General features: G+C 39.8%; 1 protein-coding gene across 1 annotated transcript in view; it reads left to right on the top strand.

Moving 5' to 3' along the window:
* Nucleotides 1–24,272, top strand: part of IGF2BP3 (insulin like growth factor 2 mRNA binding protein 3) — a 111,158-nt gene that overhangs the window by 837 nt on the left and 86,049 nt on the right. Inside the window, exons 2-3 of the mRNA XM_057365447.1 lie at nt 873–933; nt 23,815–23,863. Coding sequence (XP_057221430.1) covers nt 873–933; nt 23,815–23,863 — 110 coding nt within the window. The remainder of the gene's footprint in view (nt 1–872; nt 934–23,814; nt 23,864–24,272) is intronic.

Here is a 24,272-nt window from a genome sequence, read left to right as displayed (position 1 = left end):
TGTGGGGGGAGGGGGGCGGTGAGTGCAGTGAGGCGGAGGCGGGCTGCGGGCGCGGAGCTCTGCGCGGGGCAGCGGCTGCACACACCCCCCGGGCACAGCTGGACTCCTCGCAGGGGCCGCCTCCCCCCGGAGCGAGCTGAGGCTCCCTTCGGCTTGGCTTAGGCCGCGGGGCTGGGGGCGAGCCGCCGAATTGCTCCAAACTTGGAGGGGGGAGCTCTGCCTGCCCCCTCCGCCCCGCGCTGCTCGGCTATTTATTTCGGTTTCTCTTCGCTGCTCTCACGCACCCATCACCGCCTCCAGCAGCGCCGGCTCCTGGCCCCGACATCCTGTTTTTGTGTGTTTAAAAAAAAAAAAAAATTCCGCGTGAAGCGGCTTTGCGGAGATCTGCTGGGAGAGGCTGCCTCGGAGGAGATGGGCTCAGGTCTGCCGGGAGAGGCTGCCTCGGAGGAGCTGGGCTCGGGCTGCGCTCCGCGCCTCCCCTCGGCTCCCTTCCCGCCCGCTTCCGCGCAGAAAATCGCCCGAAGTTGGCGGCGCGGGGGATGGCGGAGCCCCCGCTCCCCCTCCCCGAGACGGGGCCGAGCCCGGCTCCCGCACACGACGTTTCGCGGGCTGTTTGCAGCGCGGGGCGGGGGAAGGGGCCCCGCCGAGGGCAGCGCGGCTCTCCCGCGGCAGCGGCGCGGCCCCGGGCCCCGGGCTGTGCCGTGCCGCCTTCCCGGGAGCCGCGGCCTCGCTCCGCCGGTGCCCGGGCTGCCGATGAATGGACTAACGTGTTGCGCTCCTCTTTCCTGCTTCGCACCCCTGCGAGCCCGCTCCTAGAGACGGGGACGCACAGCCGCGCTAGAATATTTTCCCCTTTCTGTTTATCTCGGCAGGTAAAGTGGAGCTGCATGGGAAACTCATAGAAGTTGAACATTCGGTCCCGAAAAGACAAAGGTAATTTATTTTTATCCACACCCCCCCCCCGCCCCCCCGCACCGCCCCTTGCCCTTAGTTATCCAGTGAGAAGCAATTTGAAAAATGCTTAGGTTTGTGTTTCTCTTCCCTGTAGATAAATGGACCGCTTTCTTAAACCCACAGGCGTGCACTCAGTGCTGTCCGAGAGGTTTTCTAGAATCAGCCCATGTATTTCTAACGTAGTATCTTGGCCAGGCAGCAATCATACTATTTAATTAATTTTTTTTTTTTTTTAAAAAGGCACCTTTCCATGGGAGAAGCAAATTATTGTGGTCTGATGGCAAATGTTTGTGTAGATTTTAAAATTTAAAGTTCCATGAGACGAATTAAAATCTGTGTGCTAGCAGGAAATGAAATGTGGTGTTGTGAACTGTGTAACGGGCAAGCACGTGAGCTCTGCTTCAGCAACAAAAAGCACCTTGTAAATATACGGGTGTATATATTTTTTTGATCCTGCCATGTTGGAGTCTGCAGCATTTTACAGGCACATAGTAGTAGTCTCATCTGTATTTGAGAGGATTTTATCATCGCTATTTTGAGCTGGTCTATAGAAGCAGCAGGAGAAAGAGTCCTTCCCAGTAAGGACAGGATTCATGCATCCTTAATTTCTAAACATACATTTAATTTTTGCGAGGCAGTAATTTTGTTTGGCCTCGTGTAAAGAAGCAAYACTTTAAAAAAAGCAGTAGTATTTTTATGCTGCCTATAGCAATTCAGCCTGCTTCTTTCACAAATATTTATATGATAGAAAACCTGGCGTGCACTAGAGAGTAAAAAAAAAAATAGATCAAACTTTCCACGTGCTTTTTCCTGTACTCCATTATTCAATCTGGGAAGTATGTCTGTCTGTGCAACTTTATTAAAAGGTGCTTCTACTATTTCAGGATTATTAAAAAAATTACAGTCTTTTAAAGATAGTTGATTGGAAAAGATGATTTATCTGACTTGATAGATGTTGTATCATGGTATTTTGAGAATTAGAAGTTTGATCATCAGTTTAGTGTTAGAGGAAAGCTTCACTTGACAAAGTATGGAGGAATTTTGCTCTAGTTAAGGGAGGGAAGAACCCCTCTCTGGACAGATTCATTGCATGTGAATCTTTATGTTCATATTTATTTGATACTTCTCATTGAAAATTAATATGGTGTATGTGTTCTTTCTCCTTTAATATGCAATATATATAGTTTTGAATTACAGTAGTCTGTATTTCAGATATTTTTGTATACAAGACTACTGTTGTAGATTGAATACACTTTTAGATTTAAGAAGAAAAATCCATGGGACATATAAAAAATTGATAATTTCCWATTAGTCTAATAAATGCATTTACTGTCATGCTTGCTAATCTTGAACTTGCACAAAGATAATTCTATTTATGCTGTTGAAAAGAAATTCACTGCACTCATATAAAGGTAAATTTAAAATCACTGGTGCTTCCCCAACTTTTTTTTTCTTAAAAATCATTGTTTAATGTGTTTAAAAGTATTTTCCTGTTCTTTCAGCTGTCAGCTGAAATGGTGTAAAAATCCATTCTTTGTGTTGGGTACTGTGTCCTATTTATCTGTGAATTAGCAATTATCAGAAACATTTATCTSTGTGTAACTTGTTGAAAAGAATTTTGCATTGAACTTAAAACACTTTTCTAGGCATGCATTGCCTAYATATAGACATATTGAAAAAAATTGCAAATGTAATTGTATCAGGACACTCGTATTGTTTCTCCCAAAGCCCTTATTTGTTAAAACACCATTTCATCGTGCATTATCATGTTGGAATGCATTAGATATAGTTCAGATTGATACTGCTGTTTAACAGAAAATTAAATTGTATTTCTCATAGCTGTACTTCCTTCCCCTTTGTTTCCGCTCCCCCTCTCCCGAAATGTGATATTGAGAGCCACTTAAAATTCATTCAATGGCCTCCATATGTAAAAGTGACTCTCTTGCTCCTTTTACAGATGTCTAATATWTTTTTGGGAAAGGGTCAAAAAGTTGGAGACATTTTTCCTTGTTTTTCTAAAAATTGCTTACTGGGCGAATATTTAGAGTTGTTAGCTACATGTAAAAGCAGACTTTTCAAAATGTTGAGCATTGTTGGCCAAAGTGGGTTCAGGTGGTTTCAAAGTAACTTCTTCCAAGTCTTTGTGTCCTTTTTGCAGCAGGGAAAGGTGTAGGAGCAGCTGGGGTGTGGTGGGGGGTGCTGCTCGCCAGGCCCACCCAGCGTGCTCGGGGAGCGCTTTCCAGAGAGCCCTGCGCGCTCCAGCGAGAGAGAAAACAATAGAGAAGAGACGCCATTTAAAAAAAAAAAAAAGAAAAAAAAAAAAAAGGCAGTGGATGTGTCAAGTCTGTCTTCCAGCATGAGTATACGATTAATAGTTTGGTCAAATGATTACTTCATAAGAGCAAAAGTTGTTTTGCAGCCCAATTGAAATTATTCAATACATTGTATTGACCTCTGCTGCTGTGAGGCTGCTCATGGAGGCTCTTAGCTCCACTCTTCACAGCCTCCTTAAATATGATTTTTAGGGGAGTTTCTGTTGGTTTATATGTTTTTTTTTTTTAACCAGAGTGTGTACATTTTTGCTCACAAAGGTAGTTTGTGGGTATCTTTCTCCAGAGACAGCTGAGGTGCACGGGAGGAAAGGGTAAGGGTTTGGTAATCCATATCCTTGTCACATAAAGGAAGGTCAAGAGGTGGTGTCAGTTAGGGTTGCCATAAAGTTGAGCTGAATCTAGAAGACATGGAGTGTSCCTGGCTTGTTATTCAGGGCGAAATTCTTGGGCCCAGTAGTCACTGCATTCCAGCCCCTGCTGGATCTTCTGATTTGAAGTGGGCACACCCAGGTTTGCAAAATTGCCTTCCTACCTGCTGTGGAAGGGAGAGCCTGTGTGTGGCTTTCTCCCTCCCTGCTCCCCTGGAAGCATTTAAAAATGGACAACGGGATACGCTGCGGTTGAAAAAAAGGGGCCTGGTCAAGGTTTCCTTGATGGAAGGGTGGGGAATTATTTTGGGGGAGGTGCGAAGTATTTAATAAGCTCGGAGTAGATTCCTGACTTACTACTGAAATCTCAAGGGAATGCCAAAGGAATGCAGCATTTCTGCATTCAGACCCCTTGGTGTGGAAGAAAGCTATTGCAATATTTAAGGGTTTAGGTCACTTTATGCAAAAGTTAGGGGAGGCATTGTAATGATTTTGACTGCTAATCACGCTCTGTGAGGGGAGGCAGGGTGCTGTTAGTCACCTCCACTCCTCTGATGAGTTTTCTCACAAAGCAGCAGAGCGGGAGGAGGATGGTGGCAGCCCATGGCGTACGTGGAACTTGTGGAGCAAGGCTTTGGGTACTACCTCGCTGCAATCCAAGAGCAGCTGGTATCTCACAAGGCGATGTAGGCTGCAATCTGATTATTCAAATGGCCCTGATGTCACTTGTGCGCAATGAGGGGGGAGGGCAGGCGCTAACTCTGGGCACCTGGGGATGTGTCTGGCGCAGCCTCCCGGCCTGGCTTCCATGTCCAGGTGGGCTTCCTACCCACACCTGCTCCACTCTGCCTGCTCCCGGGGCCCTCAGGTACCTAAATTGCTCACAAGCACCTCACTTGTGGTAATGATGAGGTGTTTTTCCAATTGGAAGGTTAATTGTTTTTTTTCTCCCCCCCCCATCTTGAGGGCTGCTTGTTGAGAAAATAAATTCATTGTGTGTCTTCTGTGGGATTTGTTCGGGAAGGAGCAGGAGAAGTGGGTAGCCAAGGTGCACCCTGTAGGTAATGCTGCTCTGTGGGGGGAGCAATGGCCTGCCAGCTGTGCTTCTTCTCTGGTGCTGAGGTGTCCAAAGGCTGATTTGAGGAAAACAGGCCCCAAGTCGCTCATGCAGCCACCTCTGTTCCACAGATGACCATTAGAGTGGGATTGGATTGTGTTGCTAATTTTCAGTATAATGAGGACTTGTATCCTGTGTGCACAAGATGGTGGGAAATGGTTTTRTGAGGCTGAAGGGTATATGGTGGCTGCAGTGGTCACAGTTATTAAAAAAAAAATAATAGCAGTGCTTTTTAGTTTTGCTTCAGTAAATACCAACTAGGTAGAAATACTCTCAAAGTAAGAAGACATGTTAGAAAATAAGCCATTTCTTAGCCACGTTTCTTCTCTTTCCTGCGCCCAAACTCAGAATGTTTTTGAGAGTGATTGGCCAAAACTTCACATAGTGATTTAAAGTTTTTATTCTGTTTCCACATTTTTTTTTTTTTTTGCAGATGTGAGCAGAAGATTTTATTTTGTTTTGATCTTTGGAATTTTACAATTAGGGTGGAAACACCAGTTGTGACTACTCCTATACAGACAATGAGTCGTTATGGCAAAACCAGATAATCTTCACTAACCATGTTAACTTTTATGTTGTGAAAAGTTTAATTTTTATAGTTCCTCATACTGTTTGATCATTAATAATAAAAGAAAAATCCCTTCTTGCTGCAGTTTTAAAAAATCAGCTGGAACACGTGAAATACAGCTGTAAATGTGTTCCTGAAAGGTTGGTCCTGTTCTAATTTTGCTAACTTCCCTTTATAGAATGTACCCTGAGAATATACTTGTAGTGGACTTTAAATTGTGCGTAGATATGGTAAATTTTAAAGGAGTGGAATAAAAAATAATATTTTGGAAATGTAATTCAAGGGTAGTAAAAATATGATCAGGAAATGTTTAAGATTTTTTTTTAATTTCTCCCTTTTTTCCCCTTCAAGCATGGGGTAATAACATTTTCCACATTTTTGAGATCTTGAAGGTGGTATTTTTGTAAAATGGGGCTGTGTTCATTTCAGTCGCTCTTTTAASTTCAGAGCATAGGACTCTACAGTGCTGGAGTCCTTTTATGGCTTCTGGCTAGCTATTGGKTGGACTTCAAATGCTTAGTTTTGACCTGAAAAATTCTTAAATGGCCTGAGATTTACCTACCTTACAGAAAATGTGATGCTTCCCATAATGCCTTTGAGAGAGTGGCCCAGACAGAATTAAAATACACCTAATACTTAGCTATGGATGTGCTAGTCCTGCAGAGAACCTCACAAAAAAAGATTCTCCACTCCTTAAACCTGTTCCTCTCCTTACTGTCATCTTTTAGGATTTTATTCTCCTGAGATTTTGTTAAAAAATATCTATAGTGGTATRGATCACCACTAAGGACACTGTCTTCTGGTGGTTTTGTACTTACATGAGTCCAGTGGGATGGGCACAGAGCAGTATTGGTTTTGGACCTTTTTTCTTGTAATTTATGAATAAGATTTATTACTGTAATTTGATTATTCAGAATCAATAAATGGATAGAGAACCTGTGCAAAAAATTAAATGCACTAAAATCTAAGTATGGGTGGTAACTTCATGTTTTATATATCGAGGGGGAGGGATTAGAAAGTTTGAATATGTTTGATACATTTAGCAATATCAAGGTGTCTTGTGCAGTTCCAGAGTGCTTCAAGATGATTCTCTATTAATGAGCTTTTGCTTTCATACATAAAATGTCTGTCTCCACATCAGTCCATTCTTCATCCCTAATGTTGCAGAGTATAGAATTATGTGAAGTTATATGCTAATTACTGTTGAAGGCTAAGATAAAACTGAAACTTTCCCTTATTTTTTCTAGAAATGTGCTGTAATCAGAAATACTTGAGTATTATTTTATAGTATTAGTCTGAGGCTTCCATACTTCCAATTTTTTTTTTTTTTTCCCCTGGGCATGTCAAGTGTAGGCACTTGTATGCCTTTTTCATCCTTCATCTTTGCTGGGTGAGTGTTACCTCTGCTGTCCAAATGAAGAAAATATCTTGACTGTCCCATTCAGAAATCTCCCCGGGTGTCTGTGTTTGGGGTGTCTGTGCTGGGGAGATCAGTTAGCTCAGTGCTCACTGGTGCTTTCCAGCCTCTCTGGGCATGCCAATCCATTTGGAGACTCCAGTTACAGTTGTTCTTTGTCATCAACTGGAAAATGTAATTTGGCTTTGAAAAATTTCTGTGTGGGAGCAAGAGCTCCTGTTTGTGCACATTTCAGGTAAGTATGAAAAAATTGTAATTTTGTGTTATCTCCTGGTTTTGCTTCTTTCCAGATCTGCAATGTTGGTTTGTGAGTGTGTTTTCAAAGATGCATATACTTAACAGAGAAGAAAATCTTGTTATATGTAGTGGRATACTTAGCAAATTMAGTGCACTACCCTAATATTGACTCMAGTAAACCTTAAAATACTGTATGTGTAATGGCAGTAAAAGAGTGATACCAAAAAAGGTGGTTTTTCCTTTTTTTTTTTTTCTACAAATACATTGACATTTCAAAATTAAGAATTGTAATATTGTTATTTTGCTGACTTGTATTATTGTGACAGCTGGCACAAGAGGAACCTATAGCATAAAAGCTCCCCTATTCAACATAACCTTAGCAGCCATGTGCTGCCCCTATAGCCTGCCTCTTCATGGTGGAGAGGAATCTGCATCTACTCAAACAGTCCGTTTGCAAATCTGAATGAATGGAAAACTGACACTAACATGAAAAATGAGGTATTCTGTGCTTATAATTAAGTTAAAATTTGGGTAAGAGCACAGATAACAAGTCAACTAGGGATCTGACTCTTCTTGGGTATGGGACTAAGTACAGAAAAAAAATTATATTAAAATAGAATATCTTCAGCTGGGAAGTGCTTTACTCCATTTTAATTTTTTTTGTATTTTGATTATTTTGTGACTGTAGCCTCTGCGTTATTCCTCACCAATCAGTAGTTTCAAAGAGAATGTGTATGTATATGTGTGTCTCTTGTGTGTGTGTATATATATCCACATATGCATTTTAAAAGATTGTATTACCATAAAATAATTTGCAGTTGAAGAAGGGACCAGCTAAAAATATCTGAAGAATTTATAAAAATAGTAAGGTTGGTTGGTTTTTTTTTTTCTTTTCAGTACCAATACCCTTGAACACAACTGGAGCTGAATGTTCACTTTTGAAAGATTAACTTTCATGCTCAGCTGAACTTTAGGAATGTTATTTTAAAATATGTAGTCTACACCGTGTGTCCAATACATTTTTCCTCTTTGAAAACAGCAATGCTTTATTGTTTCGGTAAATTGTTTTTTATTTTTAAATGTTAAATGTACAGGCCCTATAGGTGTTCCCTCAAAAATGGAGCTCGCTTCACCTTAATAGAGCCTTAAAATTTGTAGTGCAGAAGTCAAAATTCCTTATAAAGGAAGCTCTAGTGTGTGTGAACAAAAATGTCTGTTGGAAAAAAAATAATAAGCTTAAGTTATTAGTTGGGTTTGCAGTTACTTATTTTCCTGAAATTTCATGTTAAAAAGCAGTCAGCAATGGAGTAAAAAGCTTGTTGGGCTTGGATTTGGAATTATTCGTTAAATATCTAGCATGCATTGATCAAGGCGGGGCTCTAATTTTCTAGGAATAATCAGAGCAGGAGCGCTGGCTGTGAGAGAGGGGAGCAGGGGGTGGAATCCCTGCCTTGGGTGAGTTGTGCTGTGCAGGTGCTCCACACAGCTTCCACCCCAGGGCCTGATCCTGCTCACCCTCTGCCCCTTCTCCCTGCCATTAAAGGGAATCCCAAATCCCGAGTGTGCTCCAGGGAGACACTGGTGAAACAGAGTTGGCAAAATGTCTCTGGTTTTGATGGGGAAAACGTACATATCTAGCAAAGGACAAATACACCAGTTGTTTGTTTGGTTGCATTTTTTTTTTAAACAGTTTTAAAACAGTTACAGAACAGATCATCCAGAAATTTATTTTTGATGATAGAGGGTATTACTTAGTTTATACATGTGGCGGAAATTCTTTGTGATGGTGGCTTCCTGGTTATCATGGAAGAAGAGTTCAATTTTTTCCCCCACATCTAAAGTGAACATTTCAAAAAAGTGTCTCTTTAGGACAATGCTTAAAAAAACTATCTGTGGGATGCTAGAGGAATTTAGGTAATAGTTTAATCCATGAAACAGATTACATTTATGATGTAAACCTTATCTTTTTTTTTTTGTAAAATATGAATTCTCATATATATGCTTTAAATTATTTTCTGGTGAAAGTTTGGTGACAAACTTACACAGGTAATAGCTAGGGAAAAATGGTCTGTCTTGGACTATCACTGCTAATTTAGAAATAATTTTTCAGGTGACTTTGCTAGCTGTACACCAGCTTGCACAGGTTTTCCTGGCCATTGTGGTCCTGATTTTTTTTTTTTTAGAGCTATGCACTTCTGTGCTGTAGAKAGGACAGGGGTCCTTCCTGTCCAAGGAAAGACAAAGGAAAAAAACCAAGGGAACAGGATTCCTGAATGAAACAYATCTTTCTTCATGGAAAACCAGTGCTCTGGTGTACAGAGGGAGCTATTCACCAGGGTCAAGCAAGAGGGATTTGATGTGTCTCTTAGTGGTATCGATCACAGTGGGTGCTGGTGCTGATCCACAACAAGAGCTCTCACACAGTTTGTGTTAATAGAAGCTCGATTATTTAATCGAGTTCTAGGTGATGGTGGGCAGCAGCACAACTTGATGTTATGCTAACCAGAAGTGTTAAAAAATGTCATTGCCAATGAGGGGGCACTACTGTTGACTCAGAAGAAGAGCTGCAGTGTCTCAATATTTTCTTGTTACCTGATAGTATGGATTTTCYTCCTGCACGAAATTTTTAGCATCAGATCATTTTAGGAAATGTGCAACTTTCTTGTACCTTGTATGAAATAAGTGAAAAAAGGGCAGCTCTTATTGTTGAAGTTTTTTWAAATGTTGTGTACTCATAATTGAATTTCTTTTTGGAGTTTAATTCTGGAACTCAGTAGGAGTGGTGTAAAATTGCTTTATACTGCTAATGGTAGTTCATTTGAAGATGCATCAGAATGCTTATTCTGCTAAAATACCTGAAAAAAAATCTACCCCCAAAATAACCAAAGCCCCCACATTGTTGTGATAATCAAAAMGTAGAGGATTCTTTATTTATTAAATACTAAGGTTTTATCCTGTCTGATGGTCTGAGTCCTAATAGCAAATGGTGAGTATCTGCTCTGTTTGATGTCTTCCTCTGAGTTGCTGCTTATAGAGTGAATTATATAGCTCTGTTTAGAAGTTTTCTCTTTTTTTTCCCTGTTATGAACTTGAGAGAGAATTTTTATAAATAATGTCATTTCTACCCCTTCTTTTACCCTGGCTACTCTTAAGCAAAAATTGATTGTTCTAAATATGCCCCATGTTCTGGATTTAAGATGGAATGGTAAGCTTTARATAAAAGAGGTGTACACACCCTTTGTGCAACTGGGCTTTATGGGAGTTGATCAATTGAACTCAAAGCATGAGCAGAATTATATTTTTAGATATGTAGCATGTGTTTAACCTACTTAGAGTTGAAGCCCCYCATTTTGTCATGAAAGTAATCTTGGGAAAACTGTGTGAACACTTGTCATTAACTAAATCTAAAATCTTGAAATTATAAAGATTGCTCTACCTTTCACTAAAATCACGGAATTGCATTTGCTGGCYGTGGTTGGATTTTGCCTGCCTCAGTGGCAAATAATAAGCTTATGCACATTGCTCTTCTCCCTGGCYCTTGGGCCCACGTCACCCGATCCACAGAGCTCTCTCAGCATGACAGTGGCTGGTTTTACACACGCTAAGTTCAGCACTTTAMCATGAAAATGCTGCATCCCCATGCATGTTCGGATCCAGAACCACACGTGTGGTTATATCAATTTCCCTCTGTATGGTGGTGCTGCGTTTTGTGCTGGAGCACTTCAGAAAGTGGTTTTTCAAATGGAAGTTGAAACTACCTTAACTTTTTTTTTAGCTAGAGAGTGCTGGTGGAAATCACATGTCATTTTGTGTTCCGGAAAGCCTCTCTTTGACATAGTTCTGTGTCACTGGATGTATCATTTTGGGTGGTACCTTTTGGGGGGGAAAAAAGGCAAAGAATGGAAAATTCTGTCTAAAACAGTCATGTTTCACCATGATGAAAGCCTGCAGATTCCAGAGGAAGAAACGGCATTTGAGCAGGGACAATTTTCTGGAGATGGCTGTGGTGTGTCACCTACTTGCTGAGTCTGGGGCTAGATGAGGAGAGCTTGGACTGGTTTGGGGGGGCTGAGCAGGTGTCCTGACCTATTTCTTTTCCCTCCAACATTCAGCTCTGTGAACTTCCCTTGCACTCTGTGGATAACATGTATGTGGTTGCAAAGTATTAAAGCATGTCTTTGAGGTTTGGGGGAGGAGAGGGAKGGAGTGATTGCTTTGTTTTGAGGCTTTGGTAGCTCCAGTTCTGGTTGTTACTGGTAGTTGTGCCTCATTGTATAATTCAGTACTGGGCACGATGCTGGTGCCAGCATGGCTTGAAACAAGCTGAATTTTGGGGGGATGATCATGGGGAGTAGAGATGACATACAAGCAGTAGTGTTAGCAAAGAGTGGTTAGTAACCCCTAAAGAAAGATGACTAATATCTGTGGTTAAATATCTTAAAACGTCACAGTCTTCCTAAAGCTTTTTTAAAAAATTTGTTGTTTTAGCTTTTTCCTGCCCTTTTAAAAGTTGTTCCTATCTATAGGCTGGTGGAATGGCTGAATTTAGAAGCTTTGAAAGGCTGTTTAAACTATGCTAAACTGAGTTCTCAGGTAAAAGCAACTTGATCTACTAGTGGGGGCAAGTACCACCTAATTTAGGTGTATCTGTTTATAAATTAGTACTGCATGATTGTAAAAATAAGGTAGTAATTACTGTCTTGGTGTGATAATAAGCTTGAACATCTGTATACAAACTAAATTCAAAGTAATTATCTGCTAAATTATTTATTAAACTTGGTCAAAATTATCATCTTCATTCATGTGAACTTTGTTCATAATCTTGATTTAAATACCCACCAAAATACCATATATTTGAAAACTGGAACTTACTTAATGCAAATAATCTTGACGTTAAGGATGATTAACTTATAAATTATACTTATGATTTAACTGGTTAGCTGCAGCATGATAGAAGTCTTTTCTATGCTTTAAAAGTAACAAATCCAAAATTAGAATTTTGGTTAGTTTAAATAATGTCAATGTTAAATGCTACGTAAAGAGTACAGTTTCCAGTGCAGAAATGTAAACTCTATTTTTTGTTCTCTGGTCATGGCAGAGTATTCAAATCTACAATGACACTGGAAAAGTCAGTGCTTGCTGTGATATTCATCCTCAAAACATGTGCTATATTCTGTTTTCTGTGCAAAAGAAATTAAAAATAATGGAATTATTTAAAAGGTGATGGTATTTATACTATAATTGCTCTGTATAGCACTACTTACAGCCAGGACACATTTTTTAGTAGTATTATTACCAATGTGGGGGAAATTATTAGATGTTAACTATAAAGGTTGCTGAAGAAAATACACTTACACCTCTTACATACAGGCGACTTTTCAACRTAACTTGCCTTTGAGAGAAATTGTRGAATTGAAATGTTGCATAATTTAAAGTCAGTGAACAATTGAATTTTAGTTGTTGACTTTTCCAGTTGAACAGAATGAAATGATACTCTAAGGCTTTAATCAAGCCCTGGTATGAAAGCTCAGGGATTGCTTTCATATATTATACTATGTAAGCCTGTGTGCACTAATCAAAGCTGCTATGACAAAAGCACRGAACATTGTTTTGGTAATTCTTAAAAATGAAGTTTAATGCAAGATATAATTAACAGCATTCCTATTAAGTAAATATAAAATATTGCAAAATACTCTGCACACAAGCTGTGATGCTTTAACTGTGGCAGTACAAATTATTTACTGTGCACATATTTACTGTGATTTACCAGGGTAGGTAGACTTACCCTGAACCAAACTTATTGTTTTTAAAAAAAAAAAAAGGTGGAAAAAAGAGAAAAATTTGCACGGTTGAGGTTAAATTCATAATGTAACTTAAAACATGTCAGTTAAAAACCTATTTTTTTTTCAGTAACCAGTCTTTAGATCAAACCTTAATGTAGAAAATATTGTGTAAGTGTGCAAAGTGTCTCTCTTTAGYTCTATGCACCAGCTGAAGGACAGTGCATTCTACACTTCTAGAGCASAAATTTTTTGAGGGGAGAATATGCTTGAATTCTAGATAAATATAACATTTTTCTGAATGTAGAACTATAAAATAACTGAATTTGGTGCTGCTCTCCCCACAAACTTTCTGTGTAAYTGGATTGAGAAAAGGATTGAGTTTTTGGAGGAGAATTCTTTAAAGAAAATTACTAGAGAGTGAAAATAATGTTTGAAAACCATAAACTAAATTTGTTTCTCTTTGCAAGTAACAGAAATATAGAAGAAACAATGACACTTAAAAAAAATTTCTGCATCTATTGACACTCACCATAAAAATGGCAACTCAAACAGCAGAGTGGTCATTTTTGACGCCTTTTGGATTTTGACAGGGCAAGAGAAAGGAAAGGAAGCTGTTTGGTAGTAATAGTGCAAACCCCATGCATTCTAGCACTCCTCTGGTGAAGGTGTTATATCTCATCTGATTTAGGTCACTTAATCAGTTTAAGGCCACGTGGAATTGCCATTAGTAAGGGCCAGCACTTGAGTGCTCTTCTTGTTGGTRTTCAATTAGTTCAACAAAGTGTACTAGTGAAATAATGACTAGATCATCAAAGTGAGAATTGGTATCTTGGCAGTCTTAGCTACAGCSAGCATCAATTTATACTTTAAAAGTTTGTTTTAAGGTTGTGTTAGTAAGGCTTATTGTACTGAAGCTACTRAGATGGAAGGACTTATTTATTTTAAAGTCAAGATAATAGGAAATGTATAGTCAACTTGACATTTCTGCTATAAAGTTGGTAGAATATTCTACTTTATTTCTGTTAGCTTGGTCTAGAAGATTTAAAAGAAACAATTTGTCTTTCCTGTGCTTTTAAAATACTTCTTGATTTGTCTTGAGATTGAAAGGCAGAAATGTTATTTTAATTAAAAGTTTCTTGTCATGTGAGCAAGTTTAACTGCAGGTCATTGTTAGGCCGTGCTGGAAGACCAGATGATGACCATAGTATATCTTTCAAATGCTCAATTATCATGTCAGTGTAAGCTGCCTTCTTGCAAAGTTGATTAATAAATGTATTTCTGAAAAACAGTAGTAAAAAAGGCAGTTTTAGTCAGTGTGGATGTGGTGTGAAAGCCACACATGCATGTCCACACACATAAATTCTTTGAGTGGCTCTAAACTCTAGAATGAGCCTGAAACCTGTGGCTGTACATTTGCAAGTGTTGATTTACTCTGTGCATCCGACAATTTCACTTTTAGTTTTTGTTCTTTTAAGCACTAGGACTATCCATATTTTTAGATATTATTATGTAGACATTATATGCCTAAATGAGATAGCTTGCCCTTGTTAATATCCTTTTGTATAGAGGAAGAAACTTGAAAATGTCAGGGAGCAAGTATGGCACCTGAAGTTCACATATTTGCTTAAAACAAGACTGAGAAGATATTTCAGTTATTCTAGTCATAGTATGTAAGCTTTTTGAAATTAGATGGTGTTTTCAGCAGCACCAGTGTTCGTATTTTCTTTTCCTAGACCCCACAGGAATCTTCATTCACTGACATCATTTTAGGAACAGGACATTAATTTGTGCGAGTTTTGGTAAACCTGCCTGAGAGATGCAGCAAACAGGCTTTTCTTAAAAAGATGGATGTGTGGGGTGAAACAGCGAGGCGGTGGAGATGTGGGATGAGTTTTAAGTTCTGAACCAGCTTGTTCTCAACCTGAATGTTTTACATCTGATATTTGATAGCAAAAAGAGTAGCAAACGCTGAGGTTGTGCAACACAAATCTTGCGATACAATGTTATAAGTGAATAGGAGGAGCAACTTTTGCTATTTTGTTTCCCCTCCAGCTCCAAGCGTTAACTGAATTTGTTTAATCTGGAGCGCACAGTGAACTCCAATTGAGTATGAACAACTGTAGTTTCCCTTGAGTGTGACCTGAAAGAGACCAAAATAGGTTCGACTCCGTGTCTATCGCTGCGGTGTAAGGAATCTGGAAAGCATTTCCGATGTTCTCTGCACACACAGGCTCGTGGTTGAGCAGTTGGTCTCAGCAGCATGGTGGCTACTGAATTCGTCTATGAGTGCTGCTAATTTTATTTAGATATTTCRGTCTGAGAAGGGTGAATCACTGAGTTATTGTTAGACGAGATCTAATCTGGTGCCATACCTCCCATACCAAAAAAAGTTGCCAAAATTTTACATAGTATGCGGWATCTGTGTCACTTATTTCCATTGGGTTTCTAACTGGTTCGCAAACTCCTGCCGAGTAAGAGACGGTAGTAGGGAAGATGTTCAGAATAAAAACACTGTGAGGCTGTTTCCAGCAGCTGCTCAGAACCAAGTATCTTCTTGGGTTTTTAATTATTTCAATCCTGGTTATCTTCTTGGGTTTTTAATTATTTCAATCCTGGTGCCTTTTTTTTTTTAATTTTTTTTTTTTTTTTTTTTTTCCTCTTCAGAAAAGACACTGAAGTATCCTTCACCATTTCTTTTTGCTCCTTGGGATCTTTAAAGGCAGCTGAATTATCTGGATATTGTGGGGGGGAAAAAGGGAGAAAAAAGAAAAAAAAGAAGACTTTTTTTTTAAAAGAAAAATTCTACTGTTCCCCAGCCCCTAACATGGCCAYATACTGCAGGGCACCCTATGCAAGTTTCACTCTGGAGCTGCTTCTTACAGCTGATGCAGATTTTCTTAGTTAGTTTGTAATGGAAATAGTGACTGCTTCAAGTAGCAGGCCCTGTGGGCACTGGGAAAACAGGTGATGGGAGAGAAGCTGCCTTTGGCTATTTTGGTGGTTGAAGAAAAGGAGGGGTAGGGAGAAGAAAGATAAAAGCTGAGCACTGTGTCCCATAATTAAATTATTAGTAGCTCATAKTGCTTAGGATATTAAGTAAACAAATGGATTTTTGCATGCTTAGAAGTATTTTTGTTTTTAAAGGTGTTTATTTTCAATCTTTCATATACCTCATGGTTGTTTTCACTTTCATCCAAATCCTGGYTAGCTGCAAGTTGTTGGTGTGGTGAGAACAAATGGCAAGTGACCATAGCTTGAAAAAGTTTGGTCAATGATATCAGCTCCATAGTAGAGTTGTTTAAGGAATAGAGACCCCTTTTCAGAGGAGGGAGGAAAGCGAAAATGTGGTGTTTAAAAAAAACACTCATACACCCCCACTCCACCCCACAATGGAGGAGGAGAAACCAAATTCAAAACCAACCTAATCATAAATGTCACAAGCAACAAAGGTAAGGCCCATTCTTTGAAAGGACACTAGAACTTCCCATTTAATTTAAAGCAATATTTAATTCTTTAATTAAAAAAGAMAAATCTTAACAGCCTTCTCTCACTAACACATGAAAAAGGAAAGATTTTTTTTTTTTTTTTAATAGGAAATTCAACATTAATATGGTAATGGCAGAATCTTTAGAATTTTCTTTTTAAAATGCCTTTATGATCCACTCAAGGGAATTCACAAATAATGAATAGAAGCCTTTATTCTAATTAGCGATGTGAAGCATTGTCAGGCTAAAATCCTAAAGCAAATAGTAACAGGTGAGAGTCTACTACCCAGGTAATCCACATCCACAGGAGAGCCACAGCTGGGCTTACTCTGCTCGATTCGCCTGTTTTGCAGGCTGTGACTTGGATGTGCCAATATAAATATTCTGGCTGTGCTTGTCGAGCTATCAGTCGTGCAGATTCTTTCAGAGCTCAAGTTCCTCCTGCGAGGGAGYGCAGCCCTGTGCCCGCTGTTGGGCTGGTGGCTTTGGGGCGCTGAGCTGTGTGTGACTGTGCTGGCCCCATGAACTGCATCCTGGCTGCTCGTCCTGGGGAGAGGTAGTAAACAAACCCCGTGTTTTGCAGACAGCGGTAGGAAATTYGATCATTAGCACAGAGGGATCTGTGAGGTAATCCAAGAGTCATATTTTCATTCCGAATGCTGGGATAATGCACCTCTCCAAAGCAGCTGCTTTGGTGGGTTGCATGTGTGAGATGAAAGGAGAAAAGTGTAGTTAGCAGCCAACTATTATGTCTTGCATGAGCTTTGAGAAAAAATTTTCTTTGTCTAAATTTTATGGAAAATCCTTATTCTGAGTGGTAGTACAGACTGCTTTTAAATCTGGGTCTGGGATTAAATGAGTCAACACAAAGAGAAGTATTGCTGCAGTTTGCCTGTGGCTTAGCCAAGCTTTGTCTGCTTGAATTGCTGAATTGGGTCTGAAATTGGAGCAATAACATTTCCTCTTCAAGTATTGTGCTGACCAGATCAGTGTGTAGAAATAAAAAGTGGTGATGTTTCTTAACAAGTCAGTTTTTGAAACCATCCTCCTTTCTTCTGCTAGGTGACTTCAAGATGAACTGTTTGTTTCACAAGCTAATGGCTTTATTTGATAAAATATAGTAACTGTGTCATTATTGTGCCTTGCAATTTATAATAGAAATTAAGTATCTTTTAATATAAGTGATATAAACTGCCCTGTTTGTCACTTAACTGAACCTGAGTTTGTTTTTTAAAGAAATTCARAATACTTGCAATTTAGGTAGGAAGTGTGACCCCTTTGGGTTTGCATTTATCAGAAATGCTTGTTAGGAAAAAGCGTATTGTGACAGATAATTGCAGAGWATACGCATCTAAAATTTTATATAAAAAGATGGCATAGTGTCCATTCGATAAGATTTATTTGAATGGGCTYACTGCAGCTTGTTAGGTACTTTGAGGAATCAAATGTGAACAACTTAGAGTGAAAAGATTGYGTAAACCCATGAAATCTCAGTGTGAAGAGGGGGAGAGACAGAGGCTGCAGCACCTCTTGCAGGACAAGCTGCTCCAGTGGCTCAGTCTGTATCCTTACCTACATTTACACTGAAGAAAATAATGAGAGTTTCCCCTCACTCACCCTGCAACTAGAAAACTTACTACTTTTCCCCCCAATCACATTGATCTGAATTGAAAGTTAAGGATTATTTATTTTGTCCTGTAAACTTAGCTTCTTTTTTCTCATCATCCCACTAGAAGAGCATTAAAAGCACTGATTCACTCTGTTGTGACCAAGCATCAGCTACTTGAAGCAACCCGAGGGGGAGAAACTAATGAACTCTGTGTGGGGGTAGCTTTTGTGTGGGTTTATTCTTGCCTGTTTTTATTTTGCTGTCTGAAGAGTAAACAATAAGACACCTCTTTCCCTTCCCCTATAAATTTATTTGATTACCAGCAGTTTTCCATTTGRCCATAAGAGTTGCTAACTTTGTTTCTGTGGCTGTTCCTGTCAGGACTTTTTATACAGGACTTATTTTACCATGTGGCATTACCCACACTCCATAGAAGATTTTTTTGCTGTGTGGTGTTTTTTTAGCATTTCATCTCCAGCTGTCTATGTTCAGTTTGGGTTGTCAGTGAAGTAAGCCTGAGAATTGACAATTTTTTTGTCTTCGTGAAGTTCTTTGGAGCTCAGGGAGAAAAACKGTTGTTTTGGTGAGTGGGTTTGCAGTGGCATCACGTGTAGTTACCAGAGCTGGGGGACCATGAGCTGGGAGGTGACAYTGGGGGGTGCAGTTCTTGGTGCTGGTGGGTGTTGGCATACTCTGCACCTATGGTGTGAGGTGCCAAGCCTTTTTCCAGGTAACCAGCWCAGCAGTACAGACCTAGAATGGATGGAATGAATAAGCATTTGCTCTCTGCACGTTCCTAAGAGTGGAAAAGGTAGACCATTTGCTTTCTATCCCATAGGTATTGAGTTCAAACAGTTGAATGGACTAACATTGTCGATGTTCACTTGATCTCCTTTCAAACATGTTTAACTCTTTTTCCATAGGCTCTGGTTTAAAAGGAGTAGGTTTGTGCTCTGTGGGTTTAAGGCATTAATGTTGTGTGTAGTTCATATGGCTGCTGAAATAAGAGACTATTAAGTGGTGTTATTGTTGAGAAATGGGAATTAAGGAGTAGGAGGCAGCACGTCTCTGGAGGGGAAGGGAGGATGATGAGAAGGGTCTGGTAAGTGCAGGTACAACTATGTGGAAGTGCAGTCACTTTGATACCTGTGTTTGTTTCTCTCTGAAGCAGTAAAATTTTGACACATCTATGAGATACATAAAAACTGGGACTGTGCGCAAAATCAAGGCACTTCACTGTTCTTTGCTTTATAATTGTCTATCTTCTGTTATTTAAAATTATTTTCCCTTAAGAGGAGGTGTGGATCTGATGTGATTTGCCTTTGGTAAGCGTCATATAAAGCGTACAATGAGACTGTGTACTAGTGAAAATGTGTAGTGAGATTTAATACAGGGATGCAAAACCAGACAATTTTGAGACCCTTTTAACTAAAGGGGAACTTGATGTTGAAGGAAATAAACTTAGTGTATATACTGAGGACAGAGAGAAAAGGGAAAGGTGTATATATAAACAAAATGAAGAAAAGCCACAATTTCAACATTTTTTTTCTCCCACCACCTTTTTCCTAAGACACATTCAGTGTTGTTTCATACTTGTGGAGGGTTCTTGTGGGTTGGGAGCACTGGGTGTCCCTGTGCATGTTTGTTCTCTGTATTGACATAAGCAAGATTACCCCTTCAGAGACCACTAAGATGGYTTTTAGTAAATTATCCATTTTTATGGTATTTTGCCCATTCTGTCTCAGGACACACATGTAGCACAAATATGCTGCTTGCCTTGTGAGGGGGCACAATGATGGCTTTTTGTTTTACCTGCTTTCAGAGCTGCAGAGATTCATGTCCCCCTAAACACAAGGCTCCAGATCTCAACATCCCCAGAATAAATAYGTTGGCATATGGTTGTCAGCAGTGGCTTAAAGTAACTGAATCCCGTTACCTGGATAGTACCTGAAAAGAAGGATCAGAATGTGTGCAATTTCTCTWAAGTATTTGTTTGACAATAATTTATTTTTCTTATGGACTAGCCTTGTACAGAAACCAGAGAAGTCTGTTTTTTTCTTACCCAATAAAAGTATTTTGGGTATCTTTGAAAAAGAGAAATGAGTGGGAGTATCTGTTCACATGCTGTGAACATAGGTAGCTTTCCAAAACCTTAGTATGATACAGAGCACAAACCTAATTTGCCCAGCCTTTTTTTTTTCAGTTGACATCTATTTGCAATGCCTATTTAGAATGGGAGAAATGAATAAGAAATCTGCTTAAACTGGAAAAAGTGCATACTCGAGGCTTACGTGAGTCACATTGAGAGATGCTGGCAGGGTTTTGCTCAGTATTTAAGACTAGGTGAGCTATATATTGAATTAAACTAATGTAATCAAATACCTTCATGGGATGAGAAAGGGCTGTTTCTTGTTTTACACAGTGTGACTGCAAATAGTCATAAAAGAACAAAGCTTGAGATTATTTCAAAGCAGAATGCAACAAAACTCTCTGTAGGGTTCTGCTGTCCAGGATACAAAAGCTGTAGGATCTTTGCATATGCCATACTTTGCCAAAGAAAACAGGGTCATGAGGAAGATGGAAGCATCTTGAAAGGGCTGACAGTGTCTGAGATGGGAGTGTATTCCCAGGAAGATGCTCTATACTTTTCTCTTTCCTTTTCCCACCTATTGTGTGGTGTCCTGACCCTGTGCGAAAGAGTGCTTGCTCAAGTCAGAGCCCATCCTCATGGAAGCTGTTGCTGCTCTGGCAAACTCCGTCAGGAACCAGCTCTTTGCTACACTCTTTGAATTCGGTTTGGAGTTTTTCTGGAGGAATTTGAGAGCTGGTTTCCTGTGGGTTCACGTGCGAGCAGTAGGGAGAATGCCTGCAAACTGAGCCGTGCTGCCCTGCAGCGAGGAGCCGTGCGGGGCTGCCGGAGCGCAGGAGGAGAACGGAACGGGAGGGAGCGATCTCCGAGCGGAGCTGCACCCGCGAGTTATCGCAGCACGTGGAGATCCGCTCGCTGTCTGCTTGCTGCTCGTTCTGGTCCTGCGAACACTGAAACAACTAGGTCATTTCTAGCCATCCTTTCTGTGTGTAGGGAAGGGTAGAGGGGGAATGGGGGTACAGGCTTTGTGTGCTTCCAGACATTCTGAAAGGATATGCCAGGACAGGGGCTGATAGTAAATGAAATAGTGAGATCTCAAATGTGTTCATGATGTTTTATGCTAGTTCTKTGATTCCTCTCTTGGCAATGCAAAGCTTTATTCAATTATATTTTTTTCCCTATTGGTAATTGTGATAGGGAAATAATGCAAAAAAAGAAATTAAATTTTCACATGCATCGGTAAACACGAGATTTCAAACTTGTGCACTGGTGACAATTTAAAATTACTTGCAGCCGAAAAACYGATGAAGGTACAAATAGTTCCAAATGAAATGGTGTGTTTGTAGCTGTTCTTGTATTTTTGGAGTGACCTTTCAGTTTTGTACAATAGGTGTCTCACTATTGCCATAAATTGAGGTGCACAACAGGAGTGTACCTGTTTTGTACTTAGCTTGCTATTTCCTTTTGCTGTTTATGAATGTGGTGGGGGAACTAGTAGTTTGAGTGGCATTTCTTCCTTGCTCAACGCCCTCCCTCCTCCTTTTCAAGATGTTCAAGTTATTTCTGTGCTGCAAATATTGGCTGGCTAAAGTTTTAAATCGTGTCAAACTTTTCAGTTGCTTGAAGTCATGTGGGAAGGAGAAAACCCCACCACCAAACCTTGTGGTAGTCCTCAGCATTAGAGTAATACAAGCAAAGCAATTTCTGCTTTTATTTATTTATTTTTTTTTTTTTTTGGTCTTTTTTTCAGGTGTTGAGCAGTAGAGAAGATGTGTTAGTTTTCCCTCTGAAATGAAATGTGAGGTTTCACAAAACTTGGGTGTTTGTGGAAAGGACTTTTCCCCCGCTTCCGCTTCTCACCAGTGGTTATCCTGCTCAGGGTGAGCATTTGTGGCCAAACCTGGGCGTGGAGCTGGGGCGAGACCTGCTGTCCATTTGGTGGCAGGGCAAATGCTGGGCTCAGATCCTTTTGTGAGTGGTGCTCCTTGCTATGAAACTCATGAATTTTAATTTGAMTCTACAAGTGTGAGAGAGTAATGGCACAACATGGTTTAAAGCRCATTGAATAGTGTATTGGCTGCCAATTTTGTGGTTTGGGGTTTTGCTGTATTAAAATTTCCCAGTATTTTTAATATTGAATGAACATCCCCTTTTATGTCTTACTTCCAAGTTTCAGGTTGCTGCATGAGATTATTTTGATATTTCAGAGCAGTATATCACTACTTTAGGGCGACTGTTTTGTAACAGTATCGCTACCTGACATTATGGTTTAAGGAAAACTTTGCAGACTTCAAGAAAATTTTCTGCCCCTCCTATTAGAGTGAAGCAGCTCCTGACTTTCCCTGCTTTATTGAAAATGAAACCTTAACCGGGCTGTGTGCGGTTTGGGTTTTCATTCTCCCTTCCTTGCCTATTTATATGATCAAATGCTGAAATCTGCTCCTACTTGCTTGAGAGGGAGTGAAAGCAGCTGAGAAATGCTGCAAAACCGAGACCTGTTTTTATTTTCCGGCCAAAGCACATTTGTTGCTTGATCTCATGGTCACCGTAGTGTTGGGGGTGACACCTCCACGTGAGGAGCAGTTGGGGCAAGGTGGCTTTGTGCTGCAACCTCTGGCTGTGCCTTGAACAAAGCCTGTTGAGAAGAGCATTTCAAGATGTAAAACACTCGCTGCAGGCCTGGGTAGGTGGTGGTGTTAGGGAAAGGAGTGTATTTTAAAAGGATTTGGGGGCGAAAAGGAAAGCTTTTGATTTTATTGCTAGACAGGAACATCTCTAAAACTTGGTTTGCTGCAAGACCTCACTGGCTTGTGTGAGTTTATAAAAGTCCTTAAAATGTGAAGCATTTTTTTCTGAGAGAGGTCATTATTGAGCAATTAAAATGGGAGGCAAAACTAAATTTTTGAACGCAGAACACTTTTTTTTTAGCTGCTTTGGTGTACCAAAATGCAGTTGAGAACTTCTAAGCCTTGGCTTCTTCCTGTGTACCCTCTCCCTTCCCCAGAGCTTCCCAGGATGGCCAGGCTCGTCCTACAGGCTCAGCCTACCTGAGCCCAGCCGAAACTTTGTTAATCTACACATTCTTGTAAATCCCAAGGGTTTTGTGGCATCTCTGGCATTTATTTGTTCTCTCACTTTGGGGGAAGGGAGGAGACAAAGGACCTGGCTGTGAAGGCAGCCAGCACACTGCCAGGCTTTGCAGTAGCACTTCAAAGTGAATGTTTTGTTTACTAGATAAGTGAAAACTGATGTAAATTTGGGGTGAAAATGCAATGAATTTAATGTCTCTTACCCTCTTCTCCCAACCTGGGATGAAAAATGCTAGTCATTAAAATATTAGAAAATAGCCCATCATTAGATACTTTAAAAGTTTAATATTAAAAAAATTGCATTTATTTAAATTTATATTCCCTGCCTTGAAAGAATGTAAAATCCTGAAGTATCATCTTGGTGAATTAAAAAACACACTAGCAACAAAAAACTTTGAAAGTGTGTGAAGGAGAACCCAGTACAAATACATGGGATTATCACACCCATTTATAACAGAGAATTAGATACTGAAGGCCTTAAAGCTAAAATAGAAATACTCTTCAAGAAAAGTGGAGGCTTCATGAAATGTAACAGCTGTCAAATGTGTAACAAGTATTTCTGTAACAGTTCTTTGGACTTGAAATGGTTTTGACCTGACATTCCCCCCTCGGCGATCTGTTGGTTTTTTTGAATTCTGTATTTGGTTTTGCCCCTTTTAGTATGACAGATGCTTAAATGTATGACACTGCTATGTATAGTCTATCTTGCAATAATGTTTTCTTTGGGTTTTTTTTTTAAAACTATTTTCTTTAATTTATTTGCAGGAGTCGGAAGCTTCAGATCAGGAATATCCCGCCTCACTTGCAGTGGGAGGTAGGAAGTTACTTWAAAAAAATTACATCTTTGCTTAAAAACTATGTTTCTGTTTCTCTCTTTATCCACAGGACTTTTCCCCTTCCCCCACCTTTCACTTGCTTTGCACACACCACCCATTCTGTTCTGGGGAAAAATCCTTTGGAAGAGGGAACAATAGGGCCTTCTAAGCAATTCAGATAACTGCCTTCATTTCTGTTCTCCGAGTTAACCATAAAAAATGTTGAAATGGATTCTTTGGTGAATGCTGACTTCCTGACGCAGTCACTCTCTTTGACTGAAAGCTCGTCCATTTTGGAAGTTGCTGGTGCTTGGTATAGAAGTTCAGCAAACTTAATAAAAATTCGTGTTTAAATACTTGGTCAAAAACATTTACAGAATCAGAAAATTAGTTCTGGTCCTTTTTTTG

The sequence above is a fragment of the Malurus melanocephalus genome, unplaced genomic scaffold (genome assembly GCF_030028575.1).
Source record: "Malurus melanocephalus ecotype Western Australia unplaced genomic scaffold, MMel_1.1 scaffold_53, whole genome shotgun sequence".
Taxonomy (NCBI): domain Eukaryota; kingdom Metazoa; phylum Chordata; class Aves; order Passeriformes; family Maluridae; genus Malurus; species Malurus melanocephalus.
The sequence above is the reverse complement of the archived record's forward strand: the minus strand, read 5'-3'. Positions and strand labels throughout refer to the sequence as shown.